Genomic DNA, 19,310 nt, shown 5'->3' with positions numbered 1-19,310 from the left:
ATGTTGCAGATAAGCACAGTTTAGCAGTGTACAAAAATCTAGATGCAAAGAAAAATGTGCCCTGTGTTCATTTCACTGGCACAATTATAACTAGAGTAAAATCACAATATTAAGCAATCTTAACTTTTTGCTAGTAAAGGTGAAATGAAATGTCTGCATCCAATATCATAATCAGAGTATTAAGGAAAAATGTTTAAAAGTCAGCTGTCAAATTTCTGCAGAAATGGAATGGTTCCATCTTAACTCAGAAAGCAGCAACTGCTGAATTGGTTCACGGAACAGACACTAAACTTCAGCATTTCACTGTTCATTTTTTATCCTTCCTATCTACAAAGGTGTGCATCCAGCAAAGATTTACACATGTACTGACTTCCCACAAAATGAACAGAAATTTGTGTATGATGAGTTACAACAGCCTTTTCAGATTTACAATCTCCTTTTAAAGTCCACTGACCTCAACAGAATCATTTGCAATAAAAATTAAGTCTGTGAAAGCTTTGTAGGATTGTGACTTTAATTCAGAGGGCTGGGGGAGGGGAAGTAGGATTTTCTCCACAGAAGTGTTTCTATTCTAAAAGCAATTTGTAACTAGTATTTTTTTAATAATCCAAACAACTTAAATTTAAAATACATTAAAAAATAATTAAAAGTAATTTACAACTGACTTTAAAATGCACTAAAACAATTCACAGGGGGAAAAAAAAAGTAACTTTCCACAGTGCTCACTCAATATTCTTTACAATCTAGTGCTGCTCTAGTTGTTTTAATCATTACAGCAAAAATGCAAGCCACTCTCATTTCTACACATTTCTCTTCCAAAATTGGTAGAGGACAACATCCCCCCAGTTATTCAATATAGCAGATGACTCTCCTGAAGGTGGAATCATTTCAAAAATTTTATTTTCCTTTTTTCAGTGAAGAGAATACATGACTAGAGCCTCTCCACACAATACACAAGGGGAAGGAAGCTAACCATCCAAACTTCAGAGACAGCACATTCTTGACTCTAACAGAGAGCTACCACTGCTATGCAAAATGGACTGCATCTATCTACATGTAGATTTACAAATGGAATATTTTAAAATTTTTTTGTTTTGCTGGTGATACTTAGTAGTGCACATTCCTAGAAGTAAATGCTCAGGCCAGGATTAATGTCTGTTTACTTAAATAGATAAAGAAATCCTGCCTAATGTATTATGCAAAACCTGCAGAAACATAACAGCAACTCTGGGTTTCTTCATGATTTGGTCAGGCAATACATACCTTGTGGATATATTTACATTCTTCTTTTTATTTTTCCTAGATGTTCTATTTCTATTCCAATTCATATTTGGCACATTTCCTTCCTTTTTCTCCTGAGGTTTCTTCTTTCTATACACATCTTCTTGCTAAAGGCAAAAATACAAGCTGAGACATTATAAAATGAACTTAACTTAGTCAATGAACTCCACTGGATTTTTTCTAGCTAAATTTCTCTGGACAAAATGACCTGACACAAATGCATAGTTACTTCATGATTTAGTGGCTTTCCACAGCAGATCCTCTTTCCAGCACCATCAATTTAACCAGCTTTTCCAAGACTCTGTCCATCAAGACAGCAAGAGATGATGAGAGAGAAATTTCTGAATTCCCAAACTTAGCATTTTCCCTTTCACAGCATCTAGCTCTGACTTTCAGGGAAATAAAAAAATGGAGGGAGAAAAAGTAAAGCAGTCAATAAAGTTCCCAATGTGCTAAAAACAAAAAACATCTGCCAGATTTATGATCAGCTGGTGTGCAAGTTCAGCAGCAATAAATCCTCCCTTTCCTCAGCAACTGGGGGGGTGGGGGAAGGCATTCATTTGAATTACAGCTGAGGAAATTATGGAGTAAGTTACCAGCAAATACTAGTCATTTCAAGAAATGCAAGAAATAAACTGAGCACCTTCAGCCACACTGGCAAAGAAGTTTGTAATGACAATTCCCAAAGCAAGACTAGACCATGTCTTTTCACACATGTTCCCCAAGCAATGTAAGCAATTCTTCCTTACACCATTTTGCCATGGGATTTATATCCAGTAGACAGAATACAAACATAATCCAGATTCTCAGGTCTACTAATTGCCTGATGAAGTTCTTTTAGTGTTTTATGCTGCCTGCAACAAAGGTACAGTCTCATGTGTTTATCATACTCAGAAACCAGGGGTGAAGAATGATCCTTCTCAGCAACTGCACAGTCTTCTAAAGGGCTTCTGCCTGCTGTACTCTCAAATGCAAGTTTCTGATGCAAAGCCCTGGGTTTGGAGATCAGGTCTGCAAGTGAAGGCCAATATGCCCACCTCCTCTGCAGAGAATGTTCCCACATCATTAGTGTGGCTGACAGCTAGCATTAGATTCCAGTATGCTTGTGCCTGCTCTAACAGCAACAATCTCTGGCTGTGATATGGCTGTTTTGATTTTTACCCAAACTGTTCACCATTCCATAAAGCAGCATTAATACACAACAGATGTGGGACAGCACATCTGCACTCTTCCTCATTCAACTGATTTACAGATTTTTCAGATCTGTGACTCTACAGAATAGTCCCACATACACATACGTGCCTGTATGTGTATGTATACGTACATAAACTATAAAAAGATAATTTCAAATTCGAAAAGGAGAAAGATTACAATACAAACCTCAGAAGAAGCTATCTCCTCTTTTGCACAGCATGGAGTCTCTTCCTTGGGTCCCTTACTAATCTTTTTCTCTGTGGAAGGCTTTAGGTTGATCTGCTTTTTTGAAGTCTCGCAGTTTTCTGTTTCGTTCCTGAGAGGCACTTGCTGGCTATTCCCTACAATTAAACAATAACAACTGTTTACATGGGAAGAGAAGGGGCTCTCAGTCATAACCACATACACCTTTCTTTAAAAACAGCCTTGTGTTGCTTTCCAAAACATAGGAGACTAATGTCTAGGCTGATTATACTGGAAAATTTTAAAACCAAAAGCTAATGCAGTGTAAAAATTCTTACAGCAGTTGCAAAAAGTAGCTTTGTGTTGGTTCATGATCATGAGCACACCACTCCCAGTGCATGCATAGATTACACAAGTTCTGCTCATCTCATCTGAATTTGAGCTATTTGGGGCTCAGCCATGGGTCTGTAAGGTAGAATTTGAAGCTAGAGAACACTGGGTTAAAAAAACAAAGAGAAAGAACACCTGCAAGCTGAGTGGGGAGAAAGGTGCTTGACACCTCTGAAGTGTCCTCTGCATTCACGATGAAGATGAAGGGAAGTCATCCTTTCTTTAGCATGGGTTCCACACTAAAAGTTCTGTTATTTGAGAGGCTTGTGAGGAAGAAGAATTATTTTGATCTAAGAGTCCAAAAGATGAAAGCTTCAAGAGGAAGCCTGCCTCAACAACTAGATGAGCTGCTCAGCTGAGTCACATTCCTCTGCCTGGGCCAGGACAGGACAGGACAGAATTAACTTTGCCTCTGATCGATTCTAGGTATCTCAGAGAACTGCACTACATCCACAGTGATCTGCTACTGAAGCTCTCAGCTGCTCTGTGTGAGAAATGTTATCACTTACTGAACTGAACTGGCCTTCTCAACTGGGAAAGGCACGCCCAAACATTTTTACATTTTCCTGCCAACCAACTACAACATCCCAGCTCTGAGTCAGACGCTGGCTCCCCGCTGGAGCAGGCAGCCATGAGGACTGAAAAAGGAGCACATGTGAATCAAACACCAGGCAAGGGAGACTGCCAGAGCTCTAAAGAATACTCTGTTGCTCTCCAGCATACAGATATTTGAGTACCCGAGGTCCTGAACTCCCTGTTTGCACAAAACCAGGTCTGTAACTATCATCAAGATACAAACACAGCAACATGGTACATTTTAGACTTAACATATGCTACTAAATGTCTTGAAACACAGAAAAATGCCTGATAATAGACAAGGGAGATTACCTTTAGCACTTTACTACTGAATACACTGAATGATCTCCTAATTCAAAGCAAAGAATAAGCAAGAGTACATTTTAGGTGAAAATACCTTGCCTTCACCAGAGACTGCACATGTGTACCTGCTATGGCTCACAGATACCAACACAAGAAGCAACAAGCCTGTGGTTGCAACTATGCAAGACAGCAGGGCCTGAAATCCCTCTCTGATGGCTCACTCCCTAAATAAACTGCCACAGCTACAGCAATTTCACGGATTTTACAGTTTTCACCATTCAATTACTTTGCCAACTGCCTCAGTAAAGCCAAGCTTCCAGAGGATACATTCTCCTATCCCGCTTTTGATTTCTCCCAGGTGTTCTTCTGCTGTTCTTTAAAATTTTGAATTGTGAAGCTAAGAGGTAAGACTTCCCAGGCAGCTTAGCCCCACAATTTCAAAAAAAGAAAAACAAGATTAAAAATATAGCTATGCAATTACTGTGGAAAACACCGATTTACAGATTCCTACACAATAGAAGTTCACATTATCCTGATGTCAGGTTTTTCTTATTTTGGGTGGTTTTATCAGAGGAGTGCTGAATATCTGCTTCTGAATGTGCTTGCTTGGTGATTCAAGCATCATATTTTCAGTGGGCCTGAAAACAGCAAACTGGGATCCTTCTGAATATCTGACAAGGGCAATTTGTGTCTTATAAGCAGATCTATGACATCAATTATTTTAACAGTTAAAATGCTATGGCAACAAGCTTGAAATCTGTAAACCAAGCAAATTTATGATTTATGAAACAACTTTAAATGTAAGCTGCTTCCTTAGGAATGTAAACAGACAAATCACAGTGAACACATAAGAAACACCACATTCCCCTGTCCCACACAAAAGACAAAATCCTGATCACAGTGAACTCATCAGAAGATTTCACGTAGTAGTAGTAGTAGTAGTAGTAATTTAGTCTGACAGAATTTAAGAAAAAATTACCACTAATTTTCTTAATTTCTTGCAGTTCCGGCTGTTGTTGAGGTGAATTTCTGGACAAGTGACTTTCAGGCAGCTTCTTGGACATCTTCACAGAACAGAACTCCTGTTCTTTGAGCTCAGCTAGATTTTCTGAAGTTTTAAGGTTAGTTTCCTTAGGAAACATACATGTTTGAAGATCTTCCTTCAGATCACACTCTGAAGAAGTATTTTTAATGAGAACTGTATTTTTCAGTGTACTTTCTTCTTTACCCAGAAAGTCTTCTGGAAGAGTTAAATTCTTGTTAACGTTTATGCCATTTGCATATTTCAGAGTTACCCAGTTCTCACTGACAACATCAGTGCAAATGTCCTCTTTTGGTGCTGAGATTTGGTTCTCTGCAATCTGATTCTGCTTCTCATCAGCAGCTGCAATGGCACTGCCAGCTGCTGTGTTTGGTTTCTGCTTACTGTAGTAAACTGAACATTTGTGTTTCTTCTGAGAGTGGCTGTAGGTTGCAGGACTTCTCTTTGCCGCACTCTGACTTCGGCTGGAAGAAGGGCCTACAGACAGGAAGCCCTTCCCTTTACCTTTATCTGAGGAACTATAGGAATCCATAAATGTCTTGCAGCTTCCCCTGGAGGAAAAAAAAAAATTGGGGTTTGTTTTTCTTTACAAAGTCATCAGGAATTATTTTATGCGATATTGTTGTAAGAAAAGAAAGGGGGGCATATTCACAAGCCATGAAATTGCTTTAGGTCTTTACCATACTAGCTAAGCACATTCTGATTTCAGTGAGAGTTGACCAAGACTCTAAGCATTTGCTCAGACTTCCAACACACTTAACATGCTTCAGTGAATAAGTGCCTAACTGACCACTCAAGAGGATCAGATTGAGAACCATTAATGTGTTTTCCATTCTTTCCATGGCTGCCACACATGGTGTATCCTTTACTTTCATCACACAATTTTTACCTTATGTATTACTGGCAATATTCAAGATAATAAACCCCTGAGTTCCTCCATTTCTCCAGGGTTGAGGTGGAAGTTCTCTAAAAGAGGCTGCTTGGAACACTGTCTCCTTTAAACCAGCACACAGCAATAAAGTAAGAATCAGACAGAAAACACCACTCCACAATAAACAGGGTAGAAAAGAAGAAAAAAAAATTTTTTTACTTGTAGGAATCAGAGCTGATTACGTCAACAGAGTTGCTGTTCTGCTGTGGTGAAGGACTAGGATTTGGCCTCTGTCTTGATTTCATGAACTCTGCTAGAATATACTGGGCTTGCTGGAAGGCTATCAGAATCACTCCAAGCAGGGACAAACTGCCAAAGAAAACAATAGATACTGGAGGAACTTTCAGGAATATTCAGTGAAAGAGTTAAAAAGCTTCTAACAAGATACACTTCTCAATTTTTTTTTCAGTAAATTCTAAGTAAAAAGACAGAAAATAAACTCAAAATACAGCCTTAAAACTCATAGTTGCAATAGTATTTTCTTTTCCTTTTTTTCCTTATAGGCCTTACTAGTTATTAGCTCAAAAAAATAACTCAGTCACAAACTTTAAAAGAAAAAAATAGAACAAAGCAAAAGTTCATTCCAAAAGAGATAATCCTTGATGGTAATGTAGAAGTAACTGTGTTGTAGTCTTACATCATATCATAATATTATGTAAGACATCATATCATAATATGACCTATCAGCCTGCTGTTCATTTGATAGCAATCAGCATTGATACCATCTCTCTCTTTTCCTAGAGAAAATGCTGGCATAAAATGAGCTACAAATGCCATCATGCTTCTGAACTAAAAATGTAGATGCAAAATATCCTCTCTCCATGGTGTTTTAATTGCATCAAACATATATGGATCAAAAAAAAAAATCTTTCTAATTCATCAAACCACCTTCTCAATCATTCAGTGTAAATTTCGTTAGCAAGAAAACAGAATGAAAAATTCCTAGTTTTTCAGATCCCTGTAGTCTTCTCCTGTTGCATCTAGAACCAGGCAAAGTGGTCACCACTGTTACTTCATTTGTGTTCTCACTGTTTCCAGTGTCCAAACTGTGCTAGCAGCATCACAGTGAGCATGGAAATCTCAGTTCAGGATGCATCAGCACATGTGTGTTATCACCACGACATTCACACACACTGCATCTTGTAGGAACTCTGAGGTGCTGTGAGGAAAGCCTTACCTTACAAAGAGAACAGTGAGCCTCCAGAAAGACTCTTCCCAGCTGGGTCCTGGCACCACATCTGCACACAGCGGTAACAAATGGTGAGGGAGAGTCACGTTGAGCGTGAAGTGGAACTCCAAATCAGCAGCAGTCACCAGTGTGAGCTCACGAATTACCCAGGAAGATGTAAAGTCAGGAGTGAATCTGTCAGGAAAAACAGAGCTGGGGTTACTTTTCCATTGTTGGGCTGAAGTTTACTTTCTGAAGTCACACTGATAACAAAAATACAAATAATATGATGACAATAACAACGATAATAATAACAATAAATAAGAAAACTAATTTAATAATATTTACCAATAACTTAATAGTATTCTTAAAATTACTAAAATATTGCCTCATTGAATTTTAACTCAAAATATGAATTATTAATTTATTCATCTAATAACAGTTTAGTTGTATGAAATATGATTTAATAATATTTTTTAAAGCACAGTTAAATGAAGTGTCCACTATCTGCTTAGACTGTGCAAGTGGCATCTTAAATTGGCAAAATATGTGGGTTTATTGTGACTCTTCACAATACTCTTATTACTGTGACATTTTTTCCTTTTATCAAGGAAATGCACATAATCAATTCAGATTAATCAACAAACACACAGCTGTCTAGCATACAGCCAGCATGATTTCAGAAAGGGCCACGTACTAGGGTACAAAGCTGGAAAGACACAGAAAGCAGAAGAAACACCAGATTTATCTCTTCTTCCACTTCCCTGACCCATCTCAGTATTCTACTTGATTGCTAGAAGGTATATCTTGCCTTTCCAATCAGTAGAGGTGAGACTTGTTGCATGGGAAACCACAATTACTTTAATACAGTAACATTAACTTTACTTTTGCTTAAGCCACTGTATCTTTCACTCAAGGATAGTTTAAAAAGAATCAGTTTTAGACTATGTGCAATGTTGGGAAAACATGACTAGATTGTGGTCAGGCTACTTGGAACAAGCTTAGAGAATAACAAGTAAATAAAAAATTGTGGCAACTCTTTTGTTTTAATTTATTACTTCATAATGCACTGATAAAAGCATGTATGCTGCTTCTTAAAAATAATGGGTCATATAAAGAACCAGTGTTATATAATCCGTTTGTTAGTGTTATCCTGAGGGAAATTCTTACTAAATTTCTATTCACAATTTTGTGTGTGGTATGTTATTGGAGTGTCTGCTTCTGAAATTAATTATTTCAAATTTCCACTACAGTTATTTTGTCAACAAATTTGTCAGTGCTTACACAATGCTGATTTCTCGTGATGAGTTTTGAGCTAGGAAAAATTCCCGACAGTCTAACACTTCAAATCCATATCCTTGGCAACTGTAACCATTGATTTTCATTGATGAAATTGTTATAGGAAGAGGCCCAATATTCTCTACTTTAAAGTTCTTCGTAATGGATAGAATTTGCTTGCTGTCTTTCAGTTCTTAAAGGAAAAAAAAGAGAGCAATTATTTTACAGTGCATAAAATGATTTTCTTACATTCATAAATAAATTGCTATTTTTACTTACAATTGAACAAAAAAACCCCATAAGTGACCAAGATCTAATACAGACTATTCTGCAGAAGTGTATTTCTAAAACTTTTAACTATTTTCAGTCAGAGTTTTGACAAAACAGAATCTACGCTTCTCACGGCCAAGCTCTTCAGCTTTTACCATTCTGTTTATGTAACATTAATGTTTTCTATCAGTACCAGTGCAGAGCAAAGCAGCCAGCTGCTCAACCAGAGACCTGTGTCTCCTTACTCACGTCGTCTGCAGTCCATTAGTGTAGCTTCTGGCACCTTAAATCGAAGGGATCCTCCTGCACCAGGGAGTCTTCCCCCTACTTTAAGCAATTCTTTGGCTCCAAAGCCTTCTACATTGACCACATCCAGAACAGTTAAGTTGTTCCTGCCATAAAATAAACATCAAGCAATCAGCCACTAAAGCACAAATTAAGTTTGCAACATCATGGCTTTGCTCTCTAGTTGCCAAACCAACAGTGTTTCAGTAACAGAATCAGTGGCAAAACCTAGACAGGTTTCCCCTAAACAGAGACAGGATCAGTCCAGAACCAGCCACTAGTGAATTTCACATAATGAAGGAGCAAGTTTAGCAACCAGTGCCAATAGATAACAACTGTGCCACCTAGTAAATATGGTTGCTTCTTCAGTAAACTCTCTTTTCCTACAAAGGTAACCAAAGTTTGGCTGCATAAAAGACTCACTGGATCCATAGCTCCTATAATTATTAAGTAAGGTTGAAAACAGCAAAGCCACACAATGTGTTTCTCTCTTAAATCAAAACTGCCTCAGTAAAGTCACATGCATTTTATAACCCTCTGACCACAAATCAAGAAAATTAATGACTAAGACAAAAGGCACAAGCACGCTTTAAGCAATTTTTATTAAACCAGAGGTATTCTGACTTTCAAATTTTGACCATTTGTCTACATGCCAGGACTTTGCAAATTCATTTTTACATCGAGTTGCTTGATTCTCATTTACAACTAAAATTTGGCTTACCTGATTAAAATAAGGGAAGTTACTCTTTTGTAGTCAAGAGGTGTAAAAATTACACCAACTTTTCTGGTTTCCAGTGGCTGTAAACTTAAACAAAGCATCTCAGAACTGCATTTCTTGCTGATGAGGTCCTCTTGATGTGCATTCTGTTAAACAAAAAATGCACTTCTTACTCACAGAGAACGTGTGTTTAAATATGTCAATAAAGAAAGCACTATAACACCACATAGAATATTTCTGGCAAGGTGCAGAAACTGCTAACTAATTTGTTATACCAAAGTCTTTCCTTTTGACAACATAAAACATCAGATAAGACTGCTTATTTGAGAAAAAGCTCATATTACTGCACTTACTATGAGGAATGTATTACTTCATTATTTAAATCAGCTTTTATTTGCTCAGATGGAAAAGAGATTATATAGTGTCTTTCATATTCAAGAAATCCTGAAACACTTCACAACACAAGAACTGACAGTGTACTGATTGCACAGGGAAATGTGGCAACCATTATACCCTCAGTGCATGACTTACAACTTGATAGAAGTGAGAAAGGAACTGCTGGTAAATATGCTGATCATTTGAGTCTCTGGAAAGAAGCCAAAGAGAATTCTCTGCTATATTAATTGAAAGCCAGAACTACCAGTACTTAGTCTGGAAATAATGTAAATTTTTTTTAATACTGTTGTCTATTCTTTCTGCCTTTGAAAAATGCAAATAGCCTGATAACTTACTCTTCCAGAACTGGGGCGTCCCCTCTTAGAAAGGGGTGATCAGATACCTACAGCTGTCAAAAAAACCATAAAGATTCCAAAATGGGCTCTCACTTGGTTGTTTCTCAGTTTATGGGTGTTGTACTAACAGCTTTCCTGATCTTTTTCAGCTCAAAATGTTTTTATTCTTAGTCTGTTTTATGAAAAATAACACACAAAAACTACCAGAACCTGCATTTAATAATCATTATTTATTAAAAGCAAGCCTTGTATGGCAATTGCAAACTTCCCCATGTCATTCCCTACGAAGACAAGCCTAACAATTCACTGTACATAAACTGACTTGGGAAATGATGCCAAACACAAAAATTTAAATATTAACAACTATTGATTTGGTTAACAAGGCAAAATCTGTCTCATATGTGCTGAAAATCTATCTAACCATGCATGTTCCACATAGCTCTTCAAATCTAATGAAAAACATGTATTGCACACAATGATGTGAAGATCTACAGCTATTTTTCCATTTGGCCAAGAGTATGGTGTGTGGGACTGTGGAAGCTCACTCCTACCCCTACACTACCTTCCCTTTTACAGAGTGTGCCTACAGGCTAGGATTTATGAACTGCTGTCTCCTCTCTTTTACAACAACTCTTACAACTGTTGCCAGAAAGGAAAGGTCAGCTTTGATTAGCTTAGCAAACATACTCTCTTCTTTTTACAAGGTACAAATATTTCATTAAGATCTTAAAGCGTATATGCAGAAACATGTATCTACACAGGACATTAAAGATGAAGCTGCAGCATGTCCAAACAGCGAGGAAAATACATTAATTCTGGGCTTTTGTACAAACCAGAAGTCCTAAGAAATTCTGTAGGTATTCTGGATAGTACTCTGGTCACCAGAATTGCCAGCATCCCTGATACAGCATTTTCTCTGTCATCCATGACTCGATACCTCAAGGTTTAAGCACAGCTCAGCACTGGTGTGCCACAGTCAAGTGTTACCACACTCATGCAAAAATTAGGCAATGGGAACCAGAAAGAACCATGACATTCCAAACCTGAATCCAGAAGTTGCAATGGCATGAAGCTGAGATGTAGAAATCCTGGCTCCTCCTCCCCTGAACTACCTGACACTGCTTCCCTCTACTGAGAGGACAACCAGCCAGCTCCTGACATTGCCAGCTGCACAGCATGACACTTCATGGCCAGCCTGGAGCCAAGGGTGAAGTCCCAACAACACATCCACAAACATGCAGGCATGCGCACACTTCCTCCCTGTATTCAAAACTGACTCAAATGCTGAAGATAACTAACTGCAAAGACACAAACCTGATGAAGAATCAAGAAAAAACTGTGAAACTGCATTGAATTGCACTTGGGAAGAACCCAGAAGTAGCATAGCTAGAAAAATCCTTCTCTAGTGTGTCAGACCACTTCTACCAAAATTAGCCATCTTACCCTGTGAGAACATTCATCCATTAGCCTGAATTCGGTGGTTGTGAAATTAATAGCTTGCACATTTATGCCAAACCTAAATAAACCAAAACAAAAAGTTAAGCACTTGAACCACGGCCTGTCAGAACTGCATTGACTTATTTGTACATACTGGCATCTATTCTTAAATAGAAACTACTTTCACAATTGCATATTGGCAGTGTGAAATATGGTGGAAATGTGGGTCTGCATTTCAACAGAATACACTGCAAATCAGTTCTATGTGGATTCCACACATTTGGAAAACAGACAAATGGCTGGGCATTTTAGGTCTGTCAGTGTAGAATATTGTAAAAGATAACAGTCAAGAAATAGAATTCCTAAGCCACACAAACACAAATTCCCCAAAGCTCTTTCTGCTCACAGAACTGTTAAGAAATAATCATTATTAAATCTCATATAATTTATTCACATATCTCTCTTTCTGCTCATGATTTGTTTGGGATAAATTCCTATTTTCCATCACATAATTTGCAAATCAAATTCACTTAAAGCAATTGATTTGTTTGTCCAAATGCAAATTATAAGCATTTGACATTAGGTATTAAAAAGTGACATAAGTAAACCAACACGTAAAATGTAGATTATGGATGAATGGACCTCCAGCCACTGAACTGAAAACTCATTTGTCATAACTGTCTATGACATTAGCTTAAAAAGAACCAGTTAATGGATGTGATTTCTGGTGAACTTAGAAGATCTGCAGAAACAAAAGTGTGCAAATACAGAGAAAATGTAATTGCAAACCACTAGAAAGAGTCTGTGTGGAAATCATATTTAGTATGCAAACAGATGTAGTTATTAATGTGCATATATATACACAGACATATATATGCACAGGCATGGACCTATGTAAAGAAATGAAGTTAAGGAAGCAATTACACAGGGATTGGGACCCCAAATAAGCAAGTTGTACCTAAGCACAGGAGTAATCCCACTGTCTCTAACCACACACTCCTACCAACTATAACGTTTTTTTCAAAGATAAGTGTGACCAGGGCTTATTCTGGTGGACTTCAGCTCACTCACTGGGTCCCTTTATTGTTCATCTAACTCTTCTCTAGATTTCTTATTAGATCATCTCAAATCTAAAACAATTTACTTAGCTGACCCTAAACATTTATGTTGAGGTCCCTCCCTCTGGACCTGCATTTTTCTTCCCAGTTCCTGTTTCCTCTTTGACCAGAGTTATTACCTAAGAAAAGGCTAAGAAGAAAACTCTACCTGGTGGAAAACTCTTCCTGGTTCAGATGCCTTCTTTGCACTGATCTGTCTACAGACCCTACAGATACCAACTAGCACTGTGAGGGGATGCACAAGCCCAACTCTGTAAGCTGTTCACCTCACCCAGGCAGCTTGCACTAAGGCTCAGACACTAGAAGATGACCAACTATAATATATATCTGGCAGACACAAACTTGCTTAAAACACGTTCAAGTTGTGTTTTATCAGTGATGAGGTACATTACAAAGGCATGCACCATACAGGGAGCTGCCTCGAACATGGCTCTATCTTCCAAAATGGGTCAGAACGTAATCCCCACCTAAGTTACACTTTGAAAAACTAAATAAAACCCAATAAGTTACAATCATAAGGCATAGCAAATAAGTTATTTTAAAAGGGAAAACAGTATCCTGAGATAGTTATTACCATTTGTTCAGCAGATTCAGTGAAGCTTGGGGATCAGGGTAGTAAGAAAGAGGCAGAAGCTGCAACGTAACTGGGAAGGATGAAGGGTTTCTTAGTACGAAATATTTTACCTAAATAGTTTGGAGGGGAAAAGAAAGAGTTAAAAACTACACATTTGAGAACTGGTTGGTAAAATAATTCAGCACTGGCAATACAATCTGCATTTTCAAGGGATTTCAATCTGGCATCTGTGTCAATGCATTATAATCAATCACGCACATGACACCACAATGTCATAATTTGCAAAATCAGCTAAGAGTGCATTTTGAACCATGTGTATGAAAATACAGACCACCCCCACTGCCCCAACAACCCTTTCATTTGGATTTTGATTTATGCAGACAGATGTGAACAAAGCTCTTGCACAGAAGAAAGTGAAGTTAGTGAGGTGCCACCCCTTCTTAGAGAAGTCTGAATGCAAGCAGGTTATAAAAAATTTTGTAATGACTAACAATTAAATTGGACAAATGGAATATTAAGGTAATTCACAATATGTGCATATGAAAACTATTTCCATATGACTGGTTCTGGCTTAGGCTAGGTTAGTCGAGACCTAAATCTAACAAACAAGAAAGAAATAACTGTCAGTGTGGCTGCAAGATACATTGCTCCGCAAGTGTTGTATCTCTCATAAATGTTTTACACACTTCTGTTAGACATGACAGTGGCATGAGGAAGGCTATCCTGTACAGCCTTACATGCATCACTAATGACAACACATCCTATCCCTAGTCCCATGTTCAATTATTTTACCACAAACATGTATCTTACACAATGACCGCCAGGAAAGTTTAACAGCTACAAAAAATTGACAGTTAAAATTGACACTGCTTTACTCCTCTCCTTGTACTAAAGTATTACAACTAGCAAGCTAGAAAACTTATCAAAGAGCCAAAGGGATACAAATTTAGTGTCTTAACTGAGATCAAAACACCAGTTCATAAGCAGTAGGAAAATACTAAGCAGCACCAAATAATAACCACAGACTTTGTTGTTTAAACAACCTAACAGACATCAACTCAGAAAAAACATTGTAACAACCATCCTCACCATACTACTTTTAACAGCTGTGGCGTTAAAGTTGAGTGTAAGGCCAGGCTCTGTAGTCAGCCGTGGCAAGAAAAAGGCAAAGGGTTCCTCTTCAGAGTTCTTCTGCTGAGTAAAGTGAGCCGATCCCAAAATACTTCTCCTGCTTTATTGACAAAAGCAGAAAACTTAGTTGCTTTTTTTCTTCTTTCAAACAAAGAACTACAACAAAAGATGATTTGCCAGGACCTGTAATTGCATCAGCTTATCTTTTTTGAAAATGGTCTCTACAAAATAAAGTCCATAAAGCTGTAGCCTAACAGCTACCTTCTACTTATGTAGGCCAGAGACTAAAAACCTTGAAATCCATTCAAGATCCTGAGAAGACTAGAAGGTTGCTATGCAACCTGATGATGAAGGACTCATGCAACTCCATAAATGAGCTTGTAAAACATGCTTGGACTACTTTCATGCCAGATAGCTCTGGTTAGATAACTATAGTCACAATATTATTTACATTCTAGCTGAAAAGCTTACTTGTGGCTGGCAGTGCCTTGAAATGAAAGCTGGGGGTGTCTGAAACTCCATGAGCTTCAAGAGAACTAACTTAAGTATAGAAAATGGTCCAGAATGTTTTGTTCTCATTAAGGATACTTCAGAACAGAAATATCCTTTCTTACAACACTGTATTGGCTTAAGAACCTCAACAGATTCTGTACAGACCTGCACGCTTCCCCACGTCTTATTTTTTGCCATCTTTCATAAAGGTCACTTGCAAGCTCGGAATCCACATCCCAGACAGAACGGTCCAGAGAGAGACTCTTCTGCCAAAGCAGATTTGCTAAAAGGATAATAGATTTTTCAGATTTTACAGAGATAATTATTTGCTCCTTCCATCAATCTACTTCTGAACACAAGTAATCAGTATCTGCAAAGCATCCAGACCCAAAACAAAAAAGGCAACCCACTTTTCCCCTTCAAAGTGAGAATATACAAGGGTATATATATTATTTTCCATATCAGATCTGTTTAAAGAAATACATCTGCAAAACCAAAGTAACTGTACAATCAAACAAGAGAATGGGTATTGCACTGGCTATGTATGCTTTAGTAAGCCCTTTTTACTGCTGCTATTCCTCATAGATGCCACTATGAGGAATAGAGTAACCATGTTATCAGTGGTCTACACAGGACTCTTCACTGATGGCAGTAAAGTACCAAGATAATATGCTACACAGTGGTACAAAAATATCGTAGCATGGCACAGCAGGGAACAGAACAATTCCCACAGTTGGGCAAAAACAGTCTTTTCATTTTAGCTTCTTTTCTAGATGCTGATAATTTTCTCAAATTCTTCTTAAGATGAATTGCAAAGTTTTACATCAGTCTAAAGATTTTTGCATTTTAGAAAGTTACACTCATATTGCTTCAAGCATTTTCACACAGCAGAAAGTAGTTTGAAAAGTAAGCTTCTTTAGAAAGAAAACAAAAAATACTTATTTTGAAAGTGCATGTACTTTATTTTACAATCCTTAATGTTTAAAGTAATTAATTGAGATTGGTGATTACTTAAATAATCCCACTACAATTTCTTTAGGTCAGTATTTTCAGGCATTACACATTTCTGTTTAACAAATACTAGTATCTTAAAGCAGAAGGCAGAACACCTGTAAGTACAGATCTCATGATGTGCATTATTAGGATGAAAATAAAGTAAGCAACAAGGATTTGGTTGTATCAGCCATATTCCTTCTTTGAGATTTAAAACAAAAAAAAAAAAAAAGAAAAGCAAACATTTGTTTCTAAGATACAGACCTTAGCATGCAAGTGTCTCAGTAAGTGTTCTAAGTGACATGTTTCTCTATGTCACCTCAATTCTCCTTTTCACATCTGACTGACTACTACTGCCTTCCTCATATCCTCACACAAAGATACATTTTAGAAAACGGTCATCTTGAAAACATTTCCAGGAGAGTGCTCAAACATTTAAAGCCTACGATACCAGCTGCCTTCTGAAAATCCTTACTGCACAGAGAATAAAAAACACTATTCTGAATCAGCTTTTAACAGGTTCAACATTCTTTAGGCAGTATCATGCCATGTTATACCTATTGCTGTATTTTGGTAAATGCCAGCCAGGTACTTAAAACAGCTCCCAGCATTACAAGCTATCTGGAGATAGATTCTTCAGTTCCAGATAAAATGAGACCCCTTCTTTCTGTTTGATATGATACAGTGTTAAGGATGCTGTTTTATAAGCCCGATAAACCATATTTGCTGAAATCTATGGAATTATTGCCGTGGGAAAGAGATAAAGAGAAAGCCTTCAAGTTTAACTCTAGATACAGGCAGATATTGGTCAATGTTTTTGTTTTTCATAAAAGAATTCCCAGGATCTGGACCCAGGTTATATACATTTTCTAATAACTTTGAGTTAGTGGACAGTTTTACCATTCTACCTCAACATCTCTCAAGAGAACATGTATGAAGAAAGAAAAGGGCAATACATCACCAATGAGAATTCATAGGAGAGTCTTAAATACTAAAATTTAAAATATTTCAAGACAGAACAATAGCTTAGTACGTGCTATGGAACCAGATGTCTGAAATACTGCACCATATACTCAGTACTCTCAGCCATTTATATACTCCCAGAAAAGTGGATGTTTTTAAACAAATGTAAAACTAAGTACTTGCATTAACAATTTCAATATTCTCATTACAAGTCCTGCTATATAAAATGAATTTTCTACAATAAAACTACTGTCAGATAACAGAAAAAGCCTTAGACAAGCCTACCTGAATCAGACTTTCCCAAGTAGCACTGAATATCACAGTGGGCAATTGCTTCAAAATTAAGATCTCCCTGCTGAAAAAACAAAACAAGAATATGAAAAAACAAGAGAACAAATTTCAGTTTCTCAGTGCATAATTTCATAGAGTCAAATAAGAGAATTAAGGCCTTGAATTAAGAGAATTAAGTGCCAAGAGAACTATAATTCCATCGCTATTCAACTCTGGGGACTTAACCTCTCAATCTTCAGAATGGTCTAACAAAGTGGTCTGGTACTGAGCTTTTCTTTCAGGACTAAGAAGAGATTTCTGACCTGAGAGAGACGCTGCTGTCGTTGGGTTTGCAGTGCCTAACAATAATTCAACACACACAACCAAACACAATACCTTGGACACAGTCGAATATATCTGCAGAGGTATTTCAAACATCACTCCCACATTTGTGGACAAACAAATACTAGAGAGCACATTCGTTACAGTGTCTTTCACACTGAGCTTCAAAGAAAAAACATTCCAGCAGCCTGGAGGTAGAGTCAGAGGTTCAGCAAAGTTCAGAATCTGAAAAGAATCAAACGACAGCTGAATTAAAATTGGTGCAGCACTTTCTGATGCAGATGGTACCTTGAAAAATGCAAACTTTCATTGTGTTTTTGCTGCTACTACATGGACATAGGTGCTCATACCTGATCCATACAGTGCACTTATGCAAATCTCAATATCAAAACATAAGAAGAGCCATTTAGATGCCTACATCATGTGCTTATTCATAAACCAGATTTGCCTGATTTGAACCAAGGAGTTGTGCCAGTAAATTATCGGCTTTAAAGGTCATCTATGCACTAAAGGCTTACTCTATGAAGAAATGCTGAATCCTAGAGAGCACAAACACACACATTCAACAATTCTGAGAACAGAGCAATGGTCTGCAATTTGATGCATTTGTAGCTGCAACACAAATGAAAGAACAGTGGTCAATAAAACAATACAAAAGTAAGCTGGACAGTGAATAATGCCTCTTGAGACAGTAACCTAATAGTTACAGTTGTACATAAACCTTTATTTTTAACCGATTCCAACCAGTTCTAAGAACACTGAGTTCTTCAAAGAACCTATTTTGTATGTCAGTGGTCCATATCTCTAATCAAATACAAAACATTATACATAGAAGAAATAAAGCTTACCCTTACTATGTTCTTTGTTTCTCTGGCTATGAAGACCTCATTCAATTCAATGCTGAAGTAAAAATTGTTTGTAAACCATATGGACCAATATCCTGAAGTATTATGATGTGGTTCTATATGAAACAGTGCTGCAGAAGGATCTACATCAAAATACCTATAAGTAAACACAGAAAAAATATACATACACCTACTATTGTCCTTGAGTACACAACAAGTGGTCTATAGAAGACAAGATACTTGTCTGATGAGGCTCTTCTAAGTTTTCCCAGAGAAGAACAAAATTATTTATTTGGGAATAATTACATATGAGAGTAAAAATTCACAAGAACCGTGTAAAAGAAATAGGCAAAGTATCTACTCTCTTGTGATGCTATATTACAACATTGTGTATTGTTTTATGATACAGCAGGCTGGAGGAAATTAGCAAAAGATGTCTGAAGCAAGAGAAGACTTCACATTTTTTCTAAGATTATCCAGCTTCTGCCTTGCATTAACAAGGGTGCTGGAAATTTTATCATAGACTAAGCAACATTTATATGGTATGAGCTGCTAAAGCACATCTTTTTACTGGTTCCTAAAATTCTTCTTGGGATAAAATACAGAATTATTTCTTTAAATGTGACAGGTCCATTTTGGCAAATGACACAGCAACAATAGGAAGAAGCCTCTTAACTTCCTTTGTCACTCTGTGATTCCAAGGTCAGTTAACTTCATCTCTTAAAAGTAAAGTATAGTATTTTCATTATAGCGTCAGTGAATGTTAACAAACAAACAAAAATCCACTGCCAACCT

At 37.3% G+C, this 19,310-nt stretch overlaps 1 protein-coding gene across 6 annotated transcripts in view; it reads right to left on the bottom strand.

Annotated features, from left to right (window-relative positions):
* Positions 1-19,310, bottom strand: part of TMEM131L (transmembrane 131 like) — a 79,478-nt gene that overhangs the window by 10,391 nt on the left and 49,777 nt on the right. For 3 of the 6 annotated variants that reach the window (XM_053940143.1, XM_053940144.1, XM_053940147.1), the window contains 15 exons: positions 18,519-18,672; positions 17,725-17,895; positions 17,344-17,413; positions 15,268-15,385; positions 14,569-14,710; positions 13,480-13,589; positions 11,794-11,866; positions 9,623-9,765; positions 8,866-9,008; positions 8,353-8,539; positions 7,078-7,263; positions 6,060-6,209; positions 4,907-5,520; positions 2,662-2,816; positions 1,264-1,388 (listed from right to left, as the gene is read on the bottom strand). In XM_053940143.1, coding sequence (XP_053796118.1) covers positions 1,264-1,388; positions 2,662-2,816; positions 4,907-5,520; positions 6,060-6,209; positions 7,078-7,263; positions 8,353-8,539; positions 8,866-9,008; positions 9,623-9,765; positions 11,794-11,866; positions 13,480-13,589; positions 14,569-14,710; positions 15,268-15,385; positions 17,344-17,413; positions 17,725-17,895; positions 18,519-18,672 — 2,541 coding nt within the window. The remainder of the gene's footprint in view (positions 1-1,263; positions 1,389-2,661; positions 2,817-4,906; positions 5,521-6,059; positions 6,210-7,077; positions 7,264-8,352; positions 8,540-8,865; positions 9,009-9,622; positions 9,766-11,793; positions 11,867-13,479; positions 13,590-14,568; positions 14,711-15,267; positions 15,386-17,343; positions 17,414-17,724; positions 17,896-18,518; positions 18,673-19,310) is intronic. The other 3 variants (XM_053940145.1, XM_053940148.1, XM_053940146.1) reach the window with 2 other exon arrangements.

The sequence above is a fragment of the Vidua chalybeata genome, chromosome 4 (assembly GCF_026979565.1).
Source record: "Vidua chalybeata isolate OUT-0048 chromosome 4, bVidCha1 merged haplotype, whole genome shotgun sequence".
Taxonomy (NCBI): Eukaryota; Metazoa; Chordata; class Aves; order Passeriformes; family Viduidae; genus Vidua; species Vidua chalybeata.
The sequence above is the reverse complement of the archived record's forward strand: the minus strand, read 5'-3'. Positions and strand labels throughout refer to the sequence as shown.